Source organism: Leucoraja erinacea, chromosome 23, assembly GCF_028641065.1.
Source record: "Leucoraja erinacea ecotype New England chromosome 23, Leri_hhj_1, whole genome shotgun sequence".
Taxonomy (NCBI): Eukaryota; Metazoa; Chordata; class Chondrichthyes; order Rajiformes; family Rajidae; genus Leucoraja; species Leucoraja erinaceus.
In genome coordinates, this window is record NC_073399.1 from 15,066,424 (window position 1) to 15,088,576 (window position 22,153).

Consider the following 22,153-nt stretch of genomic DNA (forward strand, 5'->3'; position numbering starts at 1 on the left):
TAGGGAACCCCACATTGCTGGTTAGGAATGATTCTTACCGTTGGATTACAGTGCATACTGGCATCCTCTGTTGCGAATGAACATGTTACCTCACGGAATAATGCCAAGCCCAGGTAAACCTGAAGATTCCTTGATGAGCAATTCAGACCCTTTAAGGACCAAAGTTGTAAAAATATTCAATATCAGCAAAACACATGTTTAAATATTGCATAAAATTAACAAAAAGCATGGAAGGCACAGCACTGTTCAATCTGCCTTAAATAGATGGAAAACTCTGCAACCACCTTTATCTTGTCTGCGATGATATTCATCCGGCATCTTGTGACGGCCTCAGTAGTTGCATCACGGACGGCTTTGTACGTCTCCCCATATAAAATGTAGCAATCCAACTGTACGCCACGAGAGTGCTGAAAGAAAGGACCGACTTGCGTGTCAGTATACAAAGTCATGCCAGAACAGAAATTAAAACAGAAATGCTGATCAGACCAACTGGGCGACTTGTTGGTGCAGCGCTATAGTGTTGTTGCCTTACAGCGACAGAGACCCGGGTTGGATCCTGACTATGGGCGCTGTCTGTGCGGAGTTTGAACGTTCTCCCCGTGACGGTGTGGGTTTCTCTGGGTGCTCTGGTTTCATCCCACACACCAAAGACGTACAGGTTTGTTGGTAGATTGGCATTGGTAAAAATTGTAAAGTGTGTAGGATAGTGCTAGTGTACGGGAATTGCTGGTCGCCGCAGACTCGATGGGCTGAAGTGCCTTTCCACACAGTATCCCTAAACTAAACTGGAACATGAACATTTTTCTCCATCGATGACTTTTCAAAACCATCTCCATGGTTTTGACCAGTTCCATTGAGACGCTTTTATGGAAGGTGTTTCCGGCACTTTCTCTGGGATCGATGTCGATGTTTAACTCTTTGATGTTGTAGTAATCTGTCAATTGTTTCAAGAATACTGTAAAGTTATACACATAATATGCCATCCACGATATTTGCCAGCTTTGCTCCGAGGACGTACAGTTGAAGGAATCTAGTCAATATCTTTTGAAAAAAGCATGTAGCAAGCAAATGTGATATGGATAAAAAGAGTAACTCAGCAAGTCAGGCAGCATCTCTAGAGAACATGGATTTAGGTGACGTTTTGGGTCGTGGCCCTTCTTCAGTCCGAAGTTCTTTGTTTCTACGTCACCTATCTATGTTCTCCAGAGATGCTGCCTGACCCGCTTAGTTACTCCAGCACTCTGTCTTTTTTTGTAGCCCAGCATCTTTAGTTCCTTGGTTCTACAAAGTAAGATTTGGAATTCTCTGACTGAAAGAGTGAGAAGAACTTCAATTCTGGCTTTAAGGTATAACTAGGTACAGTGTTTGACTTTAAAATCTAACTGGTTAAGCACTGAAGGACACATATTGTGGAGCTTCAAGTAAGGAGCTGGAGGAAAAGATTAATGGGCTTGGTCCCAACATAAAGTCAGTCTGAGATCACAATCCACAATGATAAGGATTATGAAGATGACAAAAACTGTTCATTGTTAACGATCCAATTTGGATAGATTGATGTGAAGAATTATGCGTGCTTATTTGACAAATTGATTGGCGAGACACTGCAAAATTTGTGGATGTTATGAGCTTGTTTAAAATTCATTAAATGTTCTACCTTTTTGATGATCTCGTCTGGAAAGCACCAGTGGTACTCCTCGAGTTGTGTCAAAGATTGAACAAGATCCATTCCATACTGATCGTAGACTTCCCTCATCAAATAAACCCGATACCAATCATTGCCAGAATGCAAACAGATCATCTTCATGTGCTCCAAGAAACTTTCCTTTGTGGCCTTGTGATTTATGTCTGGAATTATACATTTTGTAAAATGTCAAAATAAAATAACACACGTAATTAAATTCACATATTATATGAATTGTGCTCAGTTCTGGGCACCATGTATAGGAAAGATGTTGCCAAGCTGGAAAGGGTACAGAGAAGATTTACGAGGATGTTGCCAGGACTAGATGGTCTGAGCTATAGGGAGAGGTTCTGCAGACTGGGACTCTATTCCTTGGAACGCACGATCATGAGGAGATGCTATGGGGGTGTATAAAATCATGAGAGGAATAGGTTGGGTGGATACACAGAGCTTCATGCCCAGGGTAGGTGAACCGAAGACAAGAGCACATAGGTATAAGGTGAAGGGGAAGAGATTTAATAGGAATTTGAGGGGTAACTTTTTCACACAAAGGGTGGTGGGAATATAGAACAAGTTATTAGGGGATGTAGTTGAGGCAGGGACTATCCCAATGTTTAAGAAACAGTTTGACAGGTACATGGTTAGGACAGGTTTGGAGGGATAAGTGCCAAATGCGGGCAGGTGGGACCAGGGTAGCTGGGACATGTTGGCTGGTGTGTGCAAGTTGGGCCGAAGGGCCTGTTTCCATACTGTATCACCCTGTAACTCTACGATTACTGGGGAATAATTGGGCTCAGAGTGTCTCAGCATAACATTCCCACTTTGTTAATCGCGCATATCAGTAGGTTAACACTATGTTTTTGGTTTAGGTTTAGGTTTATTCTTGTCACATGTACCGATGTACAGTGAAAAGCTTTGTTTTGCATACTATTCATTCATTCAGATCAGTTAATATTGTTTCTTAAATACAATCAAGTGAAACTCAAGTACAATAGGTAGAAAAGAGATTTAAATTAGTAGAAGATAGACACAAAAAGCTGGAGTAACTCAGTGGGACAGGCAGCATCTCTGGAGAGAAGGAATGGGTGACGTTTCGGGTCGAGACCCTTCTTCAGAATAGCAGTAGAGCTATTGTATCAGACGACAGTAGATTGTAAATTGTCCCAAGTGTGTGTGGGGAATAGTGTTAGTGCTCAGGGATCGCTGGTTGGCGTATTCTCGGTGGGCCAAAAGACCTGTTTCCGTGCTGTATTTCTAAACTAGAGCAATTGTATCAGATTATAGTAGATTCTTCTCTGGAGAGAGCAGGCAAAGAATCGCCGCGCCTCAACACCGCAGCACCTTACGTAATAGAGAGCATGCAATGAGTTAAAGTTAGCCTCAAATGTTTTACCTGTTTTGTTGCATGCCTCGTCCATCAGCCGAGCTGTAAGACTGAAGCAGAAGCGTATCCTGGCGATGTTCTGCAAGTAGTCAATGGCATTGTCTTTACAAGTGGCAACTTTTTGTCTGGCAAACCTGCTGGCAAAGTTGCAGTTCTGTTTGAGGAGCTCTCCGTCGTCAAGTCCACCGCAACGCTCAAAGTGGCCAAACACCGAGTCCTTAAGGAACAAAATACAGTATCAGTTTTGGGTACGGCACAGTGGCGCAACGGTAGAGACGCTGCCTTACAGCGCCAGAGACCTGGGTTCAATCCTGACTCCGGGTGCTGGCTGTACGGAGTATGTATGTTCTCCCCGTGACCTGCATGGGTTGTCTCTGGGAGCGCCGGTTTCCTCCCACACTCCAAAGATGTACAGGTTTGTAGGCTAATTGGTTTGGTATAATTGCAAATTGTCCCTAGTGCGTGTAAGATAGTGTAAGTTTGTGGGGGTCGCCAGTCAGCACGGGCACAGTGGGCCGAAGGGCCTTGTTTCCGCACTGTATCTCGAAAACTACAACTGAAAACTAGATTCTTGGCCCATTCCAGTCATACCTTCAGCAAGCTGACAGGAACGGGAGAGAGCAAAAGGTTCCACTTTACCTCAAAGCATTTGATGAACAGCAGGTAGAGTTCCTTCAGATGATCTTTCAAAAATATCTTCTCTTCCAGATTTGAGAGGTACGTCTGCAGAAAGTCCTTCACCTCATCAAAACTATTGAGAGATGCAGAATTTATCTTGAGATGTTTAATTTATTCACCTTCACTTTAATCAAATTATCTCACCTCCTAGCATAACCTGCTGATCAGGTGCTAAAATACTGTTCCTCATTAATTTTACAATGAAAAGAAGAATTAAGGTTCTGTTATCATTTACAACATTTTTGATACGTACTCACTATTGTAATTTGGAAAAAAAATGGTTTAGTTTATTATTGTTATGTCAAAGAGACAGAGTCATACAACTTCAAGAACACTGATGCAATTATTAAGAAAGCACATCAGCGCCTCTACTTCCTGAGAAGATTACGGAGAGTCGGATTGTCAAGGAGGACTCTTTCTAACAGGTGCACAGTAGAGAGCATGCTGATCGGTTGCATCGTGGCTTGGTTCGGCAACTTGAGCGCCCTGGAGAGGAAAATACTACAAAAAGTAGTAAACACTGCCCAGTCCATCATCGGCTCTGACCTCCCTTCCATCGAGGGGATCTATCGCAGTTGCTGCCTCAAAAAGGCTGGCAGTATCATCAAGGACCCACACCATCCTGGCCACACACTCATCTCCCTGCTACCTTCAGGTAGAAGGTACAGGAGCCTGAAGACTGCAACGACCAGGTTCAGGAATAGCTACTTCCCCACAGCCATCAGGCTATTAGTCTTGGCTCGGACAAAACTCTGAACATTAATAGCCCTTTATCTGTTATTTGCACTTTATCAGTTTATTTATTCATGTGTGTATATATTTATATAATGGTATATGGACACACTGATCTGTTCTCTATGTTCTGTTGTGCTGAAGCAAAGCAAGTATTTCATTGTCCTATCAGGGACACATGAAAATAAACTCACTTGAATCAAGAATCTTGAATCTCTTGAATCTTGAACTTGGAAGCAGGCCTCTCGACCGGACTTGCTCACAGGGACCAACATGCCCCATCAATACTAGTCCCACCTGTCTGCATTTGGCCCATATCCCTCTAAACCTGTCCTATCCATAAACCTGTCTAAATGTTTCTTAAACATTGTGATAGTACCTGTCTCAGCTACCTCATCCGGCCCAGGGTTCCATATACCCACCACCCTTTGTGAACCACGTCATGTGTACCAAGGTACAGTGAACAGCTTACATTTGCATGCTGTCTGAACAGATCAGATATACCAATCATACACACACTCGTCAAATTCAAGTACAATAGGTAGAGCAAATGGGAAGATACAGAGTGCAGAATATAATTTTCAGCATTGTAGTTCATCAGTTCCAGAGACCATGTCCAATGTCCACAATAGGATAGAGGTGAATCGGACAGTACACTAGTTTATGGCAGATAACTTGCACACTACAAGATCTGGCAAAGAGCAAAATGGTGACAGTGTAGCCTGTTACAGTGACATTAATTGATGGACAACGATTGCCCCAGGAGACCAATGTTTTTGTAAAATAATGTCCTTGTGCTGAAAACATCATGGTCGGTCATGGCATCTAGAAGGCAATGGAGTTACTCGCCTTCTGTTGATGAGAATGGTTTTGCTCTGGAATTCAAAAGTAAATAGGAAGCCTGGAAGTGCAATGAAGACTCAACCTCATGCCTGCTTTAGCCTGCAGAAAGTTGCCATTTTGGCATTCTCTTGCAGAAAACCCTGGGCCACCATCGAGTGTCGGAAACATAGAAAATAGATGCAGGAGTAGGCCATTCAGCCCTTTGAGCCATTCATGGCTGATCATCTAAAATCAGTACCCCGTTCCTGCTTTTTCCCCATGTCCCTCGATTCCGTTAGCCCTAAGAGCTAAATCTAACTCTCTCTTGAAGGTGGAGGTGGGGATGCAGCAGACACAAGTGAAAAGAGGTTGCAAAGTCTTCCTTCTCCGACTTCACAACAGCATAAATTAACTTGGTTCTACTTACTTTTCCATGAGCAGCTTCCTGCAATAACTTTAATGCTGGGATTGGTCTGTAAAACTGAACCAAAAACTGCCATGTTTATATCAAGGGGGAAGTGAAATCTGTGGTTTTCAGTTGTAGTGTCATACATATACTTCTTTCATGTGTGCATTCATGTATTATTTGTTGGAAGGAACTGCAGATGCTGGTTTATACCGATGATAGACACAAAAGATTTATGTGCATGTATTTTGTTCGCTGTTAAATTGGGACCTGGCACTTTTGGAGGAAGTTGAGAGGCAGAAAATTGCATTAGAAAACTGTCCTGTCCCAAAGAAAGAACATGAAAGGGCTTAAACTGTTTAAAAAACAGACACTTGCATGATACACAATGTCAGATTTGGTCCTGTTTTTTTTTTTAACTGTGGAAGTGAACACATTATTTTCCCTTACCTGTAATGCATTAGCAGCTTCAGTAAAACAGAACGTATCACAGGGTTAATGTCCACGCATTCTGAGAACGGGGTTAAAGTCCGAGTCCGGTAGAGGTCACCTAATATTAGAAAATAATCTTTAGTATAAAGTGCAGACCCAAGTTCGATTCTGAATACGTGTGGGGTCTCTACGGAATTTGTAAATATTTTCCTGTGACTGCATGGGTTTTCTCCGGGTGCTCTGTTTTCCTCCCACACTTCAAAGACCAGCAGCTTTGTCACTTCTGCAAATTGTCCTGAGTGTGTCGGATAGAACTAGTGTGAATGGATGATCGCTGGTTGGATCGGACTTGGTGGGCCGAAGGGCCTACTTCCCCGTTGTATCTCTAAACTAAATCTCCTATATTTTAATCCTATGGCTGACTAAGGTACAAACAGAAGAACAAACCTAAATCAATGCACATGTAGTCAGCCCCAGGCTATATCATTACTTTGAGATTGATAAACACTAACATTGAAAACTACAGATGGAGGATAGAATAATATAGTGTGGCAGTTTGCAAATCACATTGTCAAAGGCTTGACTTAAGTCCAGATTGATAATGTCAACTGCCTTGCCTCATCAATCGTCTTGGTGAGCTCTTCAAAAGACTCTATCTGATTCATGAGACACAATTTTCCACGCACAGAGCCATGCTGACTGAACCCTCATCCCCCCATGCATATCCAAATGCTGTTAGATCCTGTCCCTAGGAGTCCCTCCAAACAACCTTCCCACTACCGATGCCAGGTTCCCTGGTTATTCCTTGCTGCCTTTCTTAAATAAGCACATTTGTGAAGGAGATAAAGTGTTTGGAACCGTTCTCATCCTCTCAAAGCTTGCCCCCTTTCCATTGTTTGAAACCAAATTCCCCATTGGGCTGATAATCTCCTTCCAGCTGCCTGCAGGAGTTCCAAAGTAAATCAAGTGAGGCACAAAAGTCCAGAGCTCACTCTGAGTTGCCAAAGGAATTCTAGTCTTCCACAGTGGATCCCACTCGTCAATGGTTCAGTATCACCACAGGGCAGAGCTGAGGGTGCTGGTACACAAGCAACATCTAGCCTAGAAGCAGGAAAGTCCACATGGTTGTCTCCATAGAGGACACTGTCGCCAAATGTTTCCCTGGTGGACTTGAAGATAAATCATCAATGCCTTCGACAAAGTCCAGCATTAGATTAGTTTCCTCCTGAACCTGGTGTGTAGAATGTATACGTAGGATAAGGTAGAACTAGTGTACGGGTGATTGATGGTTGTCGTCGACTTGGTGGGCCGGTTTCCACGCTGTATCACTAAACATAAACGCTGCAGGATCCTGTCCCTACTAACAGATTTCCCACCATTGACAGCAGGATCACTAGACTGTGGTTCCTTGGCTTGGCCTTGCTGCCTTTCTTAAACAACATCATAGCACAAGCCACACTCCAGTATTACGGGAACTTCACCTGCAAATTGCTGCAATCCTGTTTCTGCATTCTTATTGTCAGGGACCAAGGTCATGACCCACCCCACTGGTGTGAACCGTTGCCAAAAGAGTTGCATTCATCAGAAAAGGTGGTCAGCCTATTTACACAGGTATCTCTAGTCCCAAGCATATCACTTAAGGTGCAGCAGAAGTGGTCACCGCACAATAGCCTCACTGGTCAGAAATGAGAGGGCCCCGAATGACTGACAAAGTGAGGGGCAAAGCTAGAATGTAGGCAGAGACTGTAAGACTAGTGGGAGAACTGGGAAGGGGAAGGGCTATCTGAAGTTAGAGGAGTCAATGTTCATACTGCTGGGGTGTAAACTACCCAAGCGAAATACGAGGTGCTGCATTCTTGCATTACCATGAGTTTTTAATTTAGTTTTAGACATAAAGCATGGAAACAGGCCCTTCGGCCCATCGAGTCCACGCTGACCATCGATCACAAGTTCACACTCGTTCCATGTTATCCCACTTTCACATCAACTCCCTTCATCATTGGGGGCAATCTACAGATACCAATTGATCTACTAACCCGCACTTGTTTGTGATGTGGGAGGAAAATGGAGCATCCCGGGGGGAATCCGCGCGTTCACAGGGAGAATGTGTAAAGTCCACACAGACAACGTCCGAGGTCAGGATTGAACCGGAATCTCTGGTGCTGTGAGGCAGCAGCTCTACCAGCTGTGCCACTGTGCTACCCTGGTGACCTAATGAGTTTGTGCATAGGTTACTGGTGCCGTAAGTGTCCACTATGGAACATAGTAGACACTTACATTGTAGGCCTAGGGCCGATGTCAATTGTTAAGGACAGCAATACGAACCTTCAGGCGAGTTCCTGACTGCAATTAGTAGCGCAAGCAGCAACTTAATCACTTGGTCACTTGGTGGAGAATCTTCGCTGAAGCAAAATCTGGAAACAACCTCCATGAAAAACATATTGCACCTCTGCCGAAAGTCATTATGTTTTTTTAAAGCAGTCCTGTAAAATGAAGAGTAAAACCATCGATTTTAGACGTGTCACACTTTATATAGCATTTCGCATAAACCCCCATAAACCTTGCCATTCCCACTGCCCCAGCATAAAACTGTGACAGAGAGGAAATTGGAACCTATAATTATTGACAGTATTGTCAAGATTGAAAGGGTTCAGAGAAGATTTACGAGAATGTTGTCAGGACTAGAGGGTGGGAGCTATAGGGAGAGGTTGAGTAGACTGGGTCTCTATTCCCTGGAACGCAGGAGGATAAGGGGTGATCTTATAGAGGTGTATAAAATCATGAGAGAAATAGATTGGGTAGATGCACAACGCCTCTTGCCCAGAGTATGGGAATCGAGGACCAGAGGACATTGTATTGTGTTGTATTCAAATTTATTGTCATTGTCCCAATTTGAGACAACAAAATGAATTTCCCTTACAGGCAGTATCATTAAAAAAAATCATAAAAAAAAAATAATAATAATAATAAATAAAAAATAAAACATATTAAAAAAGAATTTGAAATTGAATTTAAAAAAAAGCACAAACACAGAAAGTCCACGACACAACATAACATAAATGGCACCAAGGTGAGGATGGCACCATAGTCCAGCCAGCCTCCCCTCCGTGTTCATCCGTGGTCGGGGCCTTCCGAGCACCCGCAGTCGCCGCCCCGGGTGGCCCGATGTTCAGGCCCTCATGCCGGGCTGGTGGAACGCCGACGCCGAACCCCGACATAGGTTCAGGGTGAAGGGGAAAAGATTCAATAGGAATCTGAGAGGTAACTTTTTCCACCCAAAGGGTGGTGGGTGCATGGAACAAGCTGCCAGAGGAGGTAGTTGAGGTTGGGGCTATCCCAACGTTTAAGAAACAGTTAGATAGGTACATGGATAGGACAAGTTTGGAGAGATATGGACCAAGTGCAGGCAGGTGGGACTAGTGTAGCTGGGATATGTTGGCCAGTGCGGGCAAGTTGGGCAGAAGGGCCTGTTTCCACGCTGTATCACTCTATGACTATTCTCAGTGCAGTCTGTTTCAATATTCTAAAGCAGCAGAGGCTGGTCGGTGGAACTGAATGGAGTGGGATAATAAGGCAATCCTGTGGCAGGGCAGGGCTTGTTCTCAATCTCTAACACTGTCCCAGAGTTAGTAATGCTACACAGGAGGCAGTAGAGACAAGAGATAATTGGCATCCCTCAACAGCATTGATGTGCAGAGGCAACCTGGAGTCCAAATTGATAGCTCACTGAAGGTGGCAGCACAAGTAGATAGGGTGGTAAAGGAGGCGTGTGGTATACTTGCCTTTATTGCTCGGGTTATTGCGCTGTATTTCTAACCTAAACTAAAACTAAAAAAAAACAAAATTCTGAAACTTGATTTTGAAGAGAGGAACTTACTTCAGCTGCGTGGAGACTTGGATTTCGTCAGAACTGGGAACTCCTGCCTTGCACTTTGGGCAAAACCTATGAACTGCAAGCGAACGTTCCAAACATTCAATACAAAAGACGTGCTCACAGGGCAGGCAGGCAGGATCATTCAGCATACCCAGACAGACTGGACATTCTTTGATGCCATACCTGAGGAGAAAGAACACAACCAGAAATGACTTGGACATTCCAGTACTCGGGAAAGGCTTGCTCATTCAACTAACGTGCATTATTCTCTGTTCTTTTGAGAAAGGAAAGATTGACCACAGTCTGTAAACTTAAAGGCCTGTCCCATGTCCCACGAGCATGGGCCTGTCCCACGAGCGTGCGACTCCATGCGGCAAGCGCGACCTAAAGGGCCTGTCCCACCAGCATGCGCCTGCATGCACCAAGCGACCTAATGTGGTTGCTTGAGCCGTACGGCCTCGCGGGGCCGGTCCCACTTCGATTGCCGTAGCCGTATGGAGTTATGCGGAGCTGATCCCGACATCGCGCGGGGCTCCGAAAAACTGACCGTGTTCAAAATTTCTGCGCAGCAACGGCCCACCGGCCCGCAGCCACCTCGACGCCGTAAGCACCGCCTCGTCGCCGTATGTCACGAGCGAACTTCCCGCGGACTTCGCTCGAACTTCATGCCACCCACTCAACCACCACGTGGCCCCCGCTTCTGGTTTGGTCGCGCTTGCCGCATGCAGGCGCATGCTGGTGGGACCAGCCCTTTAGGTCGCGCTTGCCGCATGGAGTCGAATGCTCGTGGGACAGGCCCTTAAGTTTCAAGAAGAATAGTTTTCTCCAGTACAGGGTTTCTTTCTATTCTTGGGGATTCAGGCAACAACACAAATGACACAACCAATTGTACAGTGTAGAGCTGCTGCGGCCCCGTCCCACTTTCACGAGGTAATTCACAAATTTTCCCGAGTTTTCCCCTTGAATCAAACTCGCTGAATGTTCGTAACAAGTCCGTAGGAGGTCGTAGGAATTCATAGCTATATCGTAGCGGCTCATTATGCTAGCCATAGGTACTCGTGGCATCAAGTAAGTCGGGACGTTGTTTCCAGCCTGATAAAAAATGTTCACGAGTAAAAAGATGGTCGGGATGAAAGAAATTGCAACTTTTTACTTGTAGGAGGGCATTGAAATAGTCGTGGGAAATCGTAGACATAATCGTCAGAGTTCGTGAACATCGTCGTGGAAGGTCGAGGGAGTTCGTAGATTACCACGATCTTGATTTTTTTTTTAGGTCCTTTAAACTCGGCAGAGGTTTTGAATTAAGTCATGAAAGTGGGACAGGCCCATTACAGTGCCAGAGATCTGGGTTCAATTCTGACTACGGATTGCGGACTGTACAGACTTTGTACGTTCTCCCTGTGACCAAGTGAGTTTTTTCAGGGTGCTCTGGTTTCCTCCCACATTCCAAAAACATACAGGTTTGTAAATTAATTGGCTTCTGTAAATTGTCCCATAGATTGTGGTGGTTTAAAGTCTGTGGGACGAAGGGCCTATTTCCACGCTGTATCTCTAAAGTCTACATTTGCTTCTGTAAATTGTCCCTAGTGTGTTGGTTAGAACTAGTGTGCAATTGATCATTGGTCAGCGTGGACTCAGTGGGCCAAAGGGCTTGTTTCCACACTGTATCTCTAAACCATAAACTAAATTGAATCTTGTAGTCTTAAACCACCAAAACTTGACCCCAACATCAGTGGTTGACAGAAGAGACTTTTTTTTACCAGATATCTCATCAAGCTGCTGTAATATTTTTTAGAAACTTTAACCCTTTAAGCCCAGTTTGTCTGCCAAATTGGTACTGTTTGTGGCAGTACCAATGCATGGGGCTTTGTAATGGACATCCCACACTCTTGTTCAATGAACAAACACTAATTGGATAGCACAGCTTATTAACAATGTCTAATGGCAGCACATTTAGTTGCAAGAATTACATGACATTTTAGACAAAATCCTCAAGTAACCTTACAACAAAGCGGCATGAATATTGATTTCTCTAACTTCAAGTAGCCCTTGTATTCCCTCTCCTCCGTCCCTCCCTCACCCTGATCCTCTTGTTAATTTCACCATTGGTATTTCTTCGTTATCACCTCGTTCCCAGCCAACAATGGACCATTGTGGGCTCCACCTCTCCTGGGCCATCGATGCAGGATCTCTGCTTTGTTCTGTACCTTCCCACACCTCTATTGTCCCCCTCCCTGACTCTCAGTCTGATGAAAGGTCTTGCCCCGAAATGTCGCCAGTTCCTTTTCTCCAGAGATGCTGGCTGACCCGCTGAGTTACTCCAGCATTTTTTGCGTCCATCCTTAAGTGAGGATTTGATTGAAGAGGATTTTGATTGAGGCTCACAGGATAGGCACACTGAAACCATTTGGTCAGTGGGGTGGCAGATTGACGTAGCTCACAGCTGGTTTACAATCTCCAGTAATCCGATCCATTTGACAATGTGAGTTTTCCTTTCATGTCGCAAATTTTGCGGAGATCGGTACGTTAATTGCCGACTACAAATGACCACCAGTATGTATGTGGGTGGCAGGATCTGAGAGGAGTGAATGGGAATGCGAGGCCAATAAAATGTGTTTAATGTAGGGCCACATGAACTAGATGAGCTGCATGAGCAAGAGGGCTAAACAGTGAATTGAAGACCATTTTACCTGTGGTCCAACAGACTGGACATCTCATTACATGACTGCAGAACTTCAATCACTCCTTCAACCGTCTTACAGTCCTTCATATCAGAGGACGTCCTGAGGATCTGTGTAAATGGCGGATACATTTTTATCATTCAACATACCGAGATATCGCCAGAAAAATAGAATAGTGGTCGATTCAGAACATTGGAAACTTCTAAACAATATTATACAAATCCTCTCATTAACTATTCTTGCCACGTGGAGAAAACTTAAGTCCTGAAATTATTGTTAGTGATTTAAAAGGCAGGACAAATAGCTTTAATGTGTCCGCTAATATTATCACACGTTCGTGCAATTTGTTAGTCCCACCGTTAAAATAATTGAAGATGGAAGAAGGTGGATATTACAGGACCTGGTGTTCACTAGTCGATCACCTCGCTGAACACCTTTACTCAGTCCGCCTTGGTCTACGTGGTCTCCCGATTGCCAAACACTTTAACTCCTCTTCCCATATACCATATAACAATTACAGCACGGAAACAGGCCATCTCGGCCCTACAAGTCCATGCCGAACAAATTTTTTTCCCCTTAGTCCCACCTGCCTGCACTCGTACCATAACCCTCCATTCCCTTCTCATCCATATGCCTATCCAATTTATTTTTAAATGATACCAATGAACCTGCCTCCACCACTTCCACTGGGAGCTCATTCCACACCGCCACCACTCTCTGCGTAAAGAAGTTCCCCCTCATATTACCCCTAAACTTCTGTCCCTTAATTCTGAAGTCATGTCCTCTTGTTTGAATCTTCCCTATTCTCAAAGGGAAAAGCTTGTCCACATCAACTCTGTCTATCCCTCTCATCATTTTAAAGACCTCTATCAGGTCCCCCCTTAACCTTCTGCGCTCCAGAGAATAAAGACCTAACTTATTCAACCTATCTCTGTAACTTAGTTGTTGAAACCCAGGCAACATTCTAGTAAATCTCCTCTGTACTCTCTCTATTTGTTGACATCCTTCCTATAATTTGGCGACCAAAATTGTACCCCATACTCCAGATTTGGTCTCACCAATGCCTTGTACAATTTTAACATTACATCCCAGCTTCTATACTCAATTTCTACTTCTACTCAATACACTATATTCCCGTACTGACCTTTCTGTCCTGGGCCTCCTCCATTGTCAGATTGAGGCTAATTGGAGGAGCAGCACTTCACATTTCGCCTGGGAAGTTTATAAACCAGCGGTATGAATATTTTTTTCCCCCCCAACTCTCAGTAAGCCTTGCATCCCCTCTCTCTCCATCCCTCCCCTTTCCTAGTCATTGTACTAGTTTCACTGTCGTCCTGTTTGGTTTCATTGATCTGTATTACTAGTTATCACCTAGCGCCCAGCCAACAATGGACCATGTGTGTAGGAAAGAACTGCAGATGCTAGTTTAAATCGTAGCTAGACACAAAATGCCAGAGTAACAGCGGGGCAGGCTGAGAGGAGGAGAACCTTCAAAGTAGACATACCTTGAGGAGATTTTGCAGTGGATGAGGAAGGGTCGCGACCCGAAATGTCGCCCATTCCTTCTCGCTGCCTGGCCCACTGAGTTACTCCAACATTTTTTTTGCCTACCAACAATGGACCATTGTGGGCTCTACCTTTCCTTGATTATTGCTGCTTATTGCATATCTTTCATTCATTTGTTCTATACATCTCAATATCACCATATATATCCCTCGTTTCCCTTTCCCCTTCCCCGACTCTCACTCTGAAGTAGGGTCTCGACCCAAAATGTCACATTCCTCTTCTCCAGAGATGCTGCTTGACCCTCTGAGTTACTACAGCTTTTTGTGTCTGTCTATGGTTAAAGCTGACATCTTTGTGGGGGGAATAATGTATTTGATGGAGTTTTAGGTTCTGAAGAAGAAAAATTAAAAATAATACTTTATTAAAGAGAGCATCTAGAAACTCCATGTGCTGACCATTCTGACGGAGTCCATTGAGTCATACAGCACTCAAACAGGCCATTCAGCCCCTCGTCCATACCAATCAAGATGCTCCAACTAATCTAGTCCCATTTGCACGCATGTTGATATTGAATCTGCCTCAACTACATTCTGGCTCATCCCATTTACCCATCACACTCTGACTGAAAAAGTTGCCCTCAGATTCCTATTGAGTTTTCCCCCTCTCCTGCAACCCACGTCCTCCTGTTATTGATTCCTCTACCCTGGGTAAAAGGCTGTGTATTCACCCCATCAATTCCCCCTCATGATTTTCTACAAGCAGCCAATTATTCTTAAAATCTTAAAATCGGTTCACGTATAATGATTAAAAGATGTGGTTAGCTTAAAGACAATTTCTTCCATTGTACAGTTTTTTTTACAGATTGGTAATCATTACCTTCTGAAGCAGCGAACAATGTTTTACGGCAATGCCCTGTAACCTGTAGTCAATGTCACCGGCTGTCAACACAACATGTTCGATAAACACGCACAACACACGTGCACTGTCCCAGAGAGTTCTAAGAGATAATAAAATGTTACGTTACTACTCTTTACAGTTTTCTAAAAGTGGAATTATCCATCAAAAGGAGCAGACACTTGTATCAGAACTGAAGTGTCCACTGTTGTGTTGAGTCTAGTTTATTGTCACATGTACTGAGGTATGTTGGAAGGTTTTTGTTGCATGCTAACCAGTCAGCGGAAAGACAATGCATGATTACAATCGAGTCACCCACAGTGTACAGATGCAGGATAGAAACATAGAAATTAGGTGCAGGAGTAGGCCATTCGGCCCTTCGAGCCTGCACCGCCATTCAATATGATCATGGCTGATCATCCAACTCAGTATCCCGTACCTGCCTTCTCTCCATACCCCCTGATCCCCTTAGCCACATCTAACTCCCTCTTAAATATAGCCAATGAACTGGCCTCAACTACCCTCTGTGGCAGAGAGTTCCAGAGATTCACCACTCTCTGTGTGAAAAAAGTTCTTCTCATCTCGGTTTTAAATGATTCCCCCCTTATCCTTAAGCTGTGACCCCTTGTCCTGGATAAAGGGAATAATGTGAATAACGTTTAGTGCAAGATAAAGCCTGTAAAGTCAGACCAGAAATAGTCCAAGGGTCCCCAATGAGGTTGATGGTAGTGCAGGACTGCTCTCTATTTGTTGGTAGGTTTGTTCAGTTGCCCGAGAACAGCTGAGAAGAAACTGTCCCTAAATGTGGAGGTGAGCGCGGCACACTGCAATACCTTTTGCCCAATGGATTAATGGAGGATAAATTATAAATGAGTTATAGTCATAGAGTCATCCAGCATGGAATTAACTTACCCATGTCAACCAGGATTCCACATCTACACTTGTCCCACCTGCCCATATTTGACCCATACCCCCCTCTACCACCTTTCCTATCCATGTGCAAATCGTTTAAACTTTGTTATTGTACCTGCCTCAACTACCTCCTCTGGCAGCTGGCATTTTTCCACATGTTGAAAAATGTCCACGAGAGGCCTGAGTACCGACGAGTGGCCATTACCGTAAATCTCCGAGTTCGAATTAGGGCAAACTCGGGAGAACTCCTGTAATGAACTCGTACCGTGGGACAGGGCTTTTAATCTTCTCTGTACGCTTTCTAGCATAACAATCTCCTTCCTTTAGCAGGGTGACCAAAACTTAATACTCCAAATACGACCTCATCAATGTCTTGTACAACTGTCACATAACATCCCAACTGCTATACTCTCAATACCCCAACTGATGAAGGCCAATGAACCAAAAGCCTTTCTGACCACCCTATGGAGGGATTTAAGAGGTAATTAGATAGAGCTCTAAGGGCTTGTGGAAACAAGGGATATGGGGAGAAGGCAGGCATGGGTTATTAATTGGGGACAATCAGCCATGATCACAATGAATGGCGGTGTTGGCTCAAAGGGCCAAATGGCCTCCTCCTGCACCTATTTTCTATGTTTCTATCTGTGGAGGAAAAAGGGATGGTCGATGTTTCAGTTCGAGACCCTTTATTTATGCCGGGCCAGGCAGCATCTCCGGAGAAAAGGTATGAGGAATGGTCTAGACCCGAAACGTCACCCATTCCTTTTCTCCAGAGATGCTGCCTGGCCCGCTGAGTTACTCCAGCACTTTGTGTCAATCTCCAACCTACCTTGCCGGTCCAAAGTAGACAAAACAAATGCTGATTTCCCCATTTCATACCCTCCCCTACGCCCCACAGGTTTGCACAGTTATCTACTTGAAATAATAAAATGATTATCGCATCACTAAATGGTGAAAGCTTCTTGACAAAGGGAGAGAAATACTTTAGTTTAGTTTATTGTCACGTGTACCGATGCACAATGAAAAGCTTAAGCACAAGGTGGTAAATACTGTCATTAAATCCTGGACCCTCCTTCAATCATGTTGTGAAAGTATATGTGATATTTACATACGAAGTCATGAGGGATTCGAGTTTTAGCACAACATCATTACAAAGGCTGTAACTTGGTGAAGTTGTTAAATTATGATCTGCATTGATGATATTCCAAAACCAACTAGGGTGGCACGGTGTCACAGTGGTAGAGTTGCTGCCTTACAGCTCCAGGGACCCGGGTTCGAATCCGACTATTACGGAGTTTGTACATTCTCCCCGTGACCTGCGTGGGTTTTCTCCTTGATCTTTGGTTTCCTCCCACACTCCAAAGCCGCACAGGTTTGGAGGTTAATTGGCTTGGTATAAATGTAAATTGTCCCTAATGTGTGTAGGATAGTGTTAATGTGTAGAGATCGCTGGTCAATGTGGACTCGGTGGGCCGAAGGGCATGTTTCTGTGCTGTATCTCTAAACTAAACCTAAACTTATCCACCATGTTGGGTAGCATGACTGGATCTCATTCCCTAAAAAGCTTTTAATGATAATTTCAGTGTCGACTGTATCATCCGAAGAATTGGCTTGGAGTTGTAGAGATCAGCAAAAATATTTTTGTCCAAGTTCATGGCTGATGTGGAATTCATTTTATATTTCTATTGATCTAGTTTTAGGTTTGGTTTTAGTTTTCGAGATACCACGTGGAGGCAGACCCTGTGGCCCACCCTGTCAGTGAGGACCTTTGATCACCTGTTCACTAGTACTATATTATCCCAATTTCACATCCTACATACTAGGAGCAATTTACAAAAGCCAATTAACCTACAAACTGCTAGGAGGCTGCAAGGTGACTTGGATAGGCTGGGTGAATGGGCAAATGCATGGCAGATGCAGTATAATGTGGATAAATGTGAGGTTATCCACTTTGGTGGCAAAAACAGGAAAGTAGACTATTATCTGAATGGTGGCCAATTAGGAAAAGGGGAGATGCAACAAGACCTGGGTGTCATGGTACACCAGTCATTAAAAGTAGGCATGCAGGTGCAGCAGGCAATGAAGAAGGCGAATGGTATGTTAGCATTCATAGCAAAAGGATTTGAGTATAGGAGCAGGAAGGTTCTACTGCAGTTGTACAGGGTCTTGGTGAGACCACACATGGAGTATTGCGTACAGTTTTGGTCTCCTAATCTGAGGAAAGACATTCTTGCCGTAGAGGGAGTACAGAGAAGATTCACCAGACTGATTCCTGGGATGTTAGGACTTTCATATGAAGAAAGATTGGATAGACTCGGCTTGTACTCGCTAGAATTTAGAAGATTGAAGGGGGATCTTATAGAAACTTACAACATTCTTAAGGGGTTGGACAGGCTAGATGCAGGAAGATTGTTCCCGATGTTGGGGAAGTCCAGGACAAGGGGTCACAGTCTAAGGATAAAGGGGAAATCCTTTAGGACAGAGATGAGAAAAACAATTTTCACACAGAGAGTGGTGAATCTGTGGAATTCTCTGCCACAGAAGGTAGTTGAGGCCAGTTCATTGGCTATATTTAAGAGGGAGTTAGATGTGGCCCTTGTGGCTAAAGGGATCAGGGGGTATGGAAAGACAGCAGGTACAGGATACCGAGTTGGACGATCAGCCATGATCATATTGAATGGCGGTTCGGGCTCGAAGGGCCAAATGGCCTATTCTTGCACCTATTTTCTATGTTTCTAAACCTGCACATCTTTGGAATGTGGAAAGAAACCAGAGCACCCGGAGAAAACCCACGGGGTTAAAGACAGAATGCACAAACGGCGTACAAAAAGCACCCAAAGTCAGGTTTGAATCCAGGTCTCTGGCATTGTAAGGCAGCAACTCTACCACTGTGCCACCCTACACAAATTTGCCCATTTAAGACACGAGACATTTATTGTCACATGCACCAACTGAACACAGTGACATTTATCGTCACCAGAAATTTAGATTAGTGAAGGAGGAAAATATCTCCACAGACCAGCCAGAGCGGGTCTGTTTGCAAATGAACCAACACATCTAGTAGCAGGTGTGGAGGTAAACTGTAGGAGGTAAAGAACATGTGGTTTTTATTGGATGGATAATACTTGAAGAAAACCTCTGGCAATTTTTTTGAAAAAGGAGACGAATTTAACAAAGATCATCTCCATTGCTCAGTATTCCCAGCATTTTCTATTTTATGTTAGATTTTGACCACATATAACATTTGGCTTATGGTAAAATGTGGCTTGCCTTATCCGAGACACAATTTGCTGGTACGTGGATCTGCACGGCTTCAGGTAGTTTTTGTCAAAAACCAGTTGAACTGCTGGCTGTAGAGTTTCCATTATTTCCATCAGTTGTTTACAGTCTTCGACCGTCTCAATATTCACAGCTTGAGCCATTTCAGCACAGGCATAGGCTGCATGTAGGTCGAGGGTCTGAAAAATAAACAAACACTTTCTGAGAGGTTTTCTTCTTCGATTAAGTAATGTTCGCATTGATAAATGCAGGAATAGCAAAATTCCTTCATGACTATGTCAGGCAATATGAGATAGCTGCTTAATGATATTGCTCTTGGGCATGGTCCCAGTGTAACTAGAACTGCTAAATGTCTGCTCAATAACAACAAGCTTTTCACACAGTAGATGGTGAGTATAGAGAATGGGCAGCCACGGGAAGCAGTAGAGATGAGTACAATTATTCCATTGATAGGCGCATAGAGTCAGAGTCAAAGAGTGATACAGTGTGGAAACAGGCCCTTCGGCCCAACTTGCCCAACATGTCCCAGCTACACTAGTCCCACCTGCCTGTTTTTGGTCCACATCCCTCCAAACCTGTCCATGTACCCGTCTAACTGTTTCTTAAACGTTGGGATATTCCTTACCTCAACTTCCTCCTCTGGCAGCTTGTTCCACACACCCACCACCCTTTGTGTGAAAAAGTTACCCCTCAGATTCCTATACAATCTTTTTCCCCGTCACCTTAAACCTATGTCCTCTGATCCTCAATTCTCCTACTCTGGGCAAGAGACTGTGCATCTAACAGATCTATTCATCTCGTGATTTTATACACATGGATATGAAAGATTCAGAGAGATACAAGTCAGATGCAGGCAAACGGAACTAGCTCAGGTAGACATCTTTGTTGGCGAGGATGAACAGGGTTGTACGATCTGTTTCCATGCTGTATACCTCCATGACTCCCAGTGAGGTGTCCGTCCACCTGACCCCAACCCAATCTCAAGTCTTAGGGTTTCAAGTTCTTTTTAGAAGTGGGGGAAGGGGTGGTACACCCAACTTTTCCTGCTATGGCCTGAGTAGTCACACAATATAGGCAACATTGGGAGCAAATGTAAAATATGCATGTTAAATGGCTAGCAAGACAGTCTTTAACAGAATGCATACTTTCAATGAGATATAAAGACTAAATAGACAACAAATAGACAACTTGTCAGTAGAAAGATATTTAATACTGCTGTCAAATCACAGTTTAAAGATCATTTTAGGGTGGCAGAGTGAAGCAGCTGGTAGATCTGCTGCCTCACAGCGCCAGAGACCGAGGTTCGATCCTGACCTTTGGTGCTGACGGTGTGAAGTTTTCATGTTCTCCCTGTGACCACGTGGGTTTCATCTGGGTGCTCTGGTTTCATAGATATATAGACAATAGGTGCAGGAGTAGGCTATTCGGCCCTTCGAGCTAGCACCGCCAATCAATGTGACCATGGCTAATCATCCACAATCAGTACCCCGTTCCTGCCTTCTTCCCATACCCCTTGATTCCGCTAGCCCTAAAGAGCTCTGCCAAACTCTCGTTTGAATGCAACCAGTGAATCGGCCTCCACTGCCTTATGAGGCAGAGAATTCCACAAATTCACAACTGTGTGAAAAAAGTGTTTCCTTGTCCTAGTTCTAAATGGCCTACCCCTTATTCTTAAACTGCGGCCCCTGGTTCTGGACTCCCCCCAACATCGGGAACATGTTTCCTGCATCCAGCATGTCCAATCCCTTAATAATTATATATGTTTCAATAAGATCTCCTCTCAACCTTCTAAATTCCAGTGAATACAAGCCCAGTCGCTCCATTCTTTCATCATATGACAAGTCCCGCCATCCCGGGAATTAACCTCGTGAAACCTATGCTGCACTCCCTCAATAGCAAGAAGGTCCTTCCTCAAATTCCTTTCACATTCCAAAGACTTGTGGGTTTGTAGGTTAACGGGCCTCTATAAAGTGCCCCTGGTGTGTAGGGAGCGGATGGGAAAGTGGGAATAAAGTGGAACTAGGTGTGAACGGGCGATCGATGGTCGGAGTGGACTTGCTCAGCCGGGTTCTATGCTGTATCTCTAAAAGCTTTGTGTTTAAATGGCAACTTTCGTCAGAAGATTTGAATATTTTTACAATACCCAGTTTATGCAACTCACCATTTTGTTAGAATCCAATGCTCCTGGTCTCCAATTCCGAAAACATTCCAGGACTTTTGGGTAGAGCACAAATGTATTGGACAAATTTTGCAGTCGTTTTTTGAAAACATTGTATGCAATATGTATCCACGTTGGTGAATGTTCCAGAAGGGTCTGTTCAGAGTCACTGTGAAGCTCATTCAGGCAGGATATAAATGCCATCTTGAATATCTTTAAATTAAAAACAAAGGAATCAATATGCAGAGTTGCAGAACCTTCAAACAAAATAATTCACAAGAGTTAGTCTCTGAATTTTCTTGTTCTTTTGAGTGGCAGAGTGCTGACATTATGTCATAGCCAGGGTGAAAGAGATTTACAGTTTAGTTTATTGTCTTAAAACAGCAAGATGCAAGGGTGTTCCTTGTTCATGTCATGCTCACCTGGAAAATAGTATAGATAATGGCAAATAACCATTGAAGTCAGGAAATAGGGCAGCACAATAGCACAGCCGGTAGAGCTGCCGTGGTAAGGTCGCAAGTTCATATGATACGAGTAAAATTAGGCCATTCGGCCCATCAATTCTATTCCGCCATTCATTCATGGCTGATCTATCTCTCCCTCCTAGCCCCATTCTCCTGCCTTCTCCCCGTAACCTCTGACACCTGTACTAATCAAGAATCTATCTATCTCTGCCTTTAAAATATCCACTTACTTGGCCTCCTCAGTCTTCTG

The 22,153-nt window shown here is 44.0% G+C and overlaps 1 protein-coding gene across 1 annotated transcript in view; it reads right to left on the bottom strand.

The window, feature by feature from the left end:
- LOC129708266 (E3 ubiquitin-protein ligase rnf213-beta-like) overlaps nucleotides 1–22,153 on the bottom strand; it is a 131,950-nt gene that overhangs the window by 26,205 nt on the left and 83,592 nt on the right. Inside the window, exons 46-57 of the mRNA XM_055653911.1 lie at nucleotides 21,443–21,652; nucleotides 19,273–19,460; nucleotides 15,073–15,193; nucleotides 12,700–12,800; nucleotides 10,013–10,192; nucleotides 8,461–8,618; nucleotides 6,154–6,253; nucleotides 3,705–3,816; nucleotides 3,075–3,282; nucleotides 1,655–1,845; nucleotides 285–407; nucleotides 39–149 (exon numbers count right to left, since the gene is read on the bottom strand). Coding sequence (XP_055509886.1) covers nucleotides 39–149; nucleotides 285–407; nucleotides 1,655–1,845; nucleotides 3,075–3,282; nucleotides 3,705–3,816; nucleotides 6,154–6,253; nucleotides 8,461–8,618; nucleotides 10,013–10,192; nucleotides 12,700–12,800; nucleotides 15,073–15,193; nucleotides 19,273–19,460; nucleotides 21,443–21,652 — 1,803 coding nt within the window. The remainder of the gene's footprint in view (nucleotides 1–38; nucleotides 150–284; nucleotides 408–1,654; nucleotides 1,846–3,074; nucleotides 3,283–3,704; nucleotides 3,817–6,153; nucleotides 6,254–8,460; nucleotides 8,619–10,012; nucleotides 10,193–12,699; nucleotides 12,801–15,072; nucleotides 15,194–19,272; nucleotides 19,461–21,442; nucleotides 21,653–22,153) is intronic.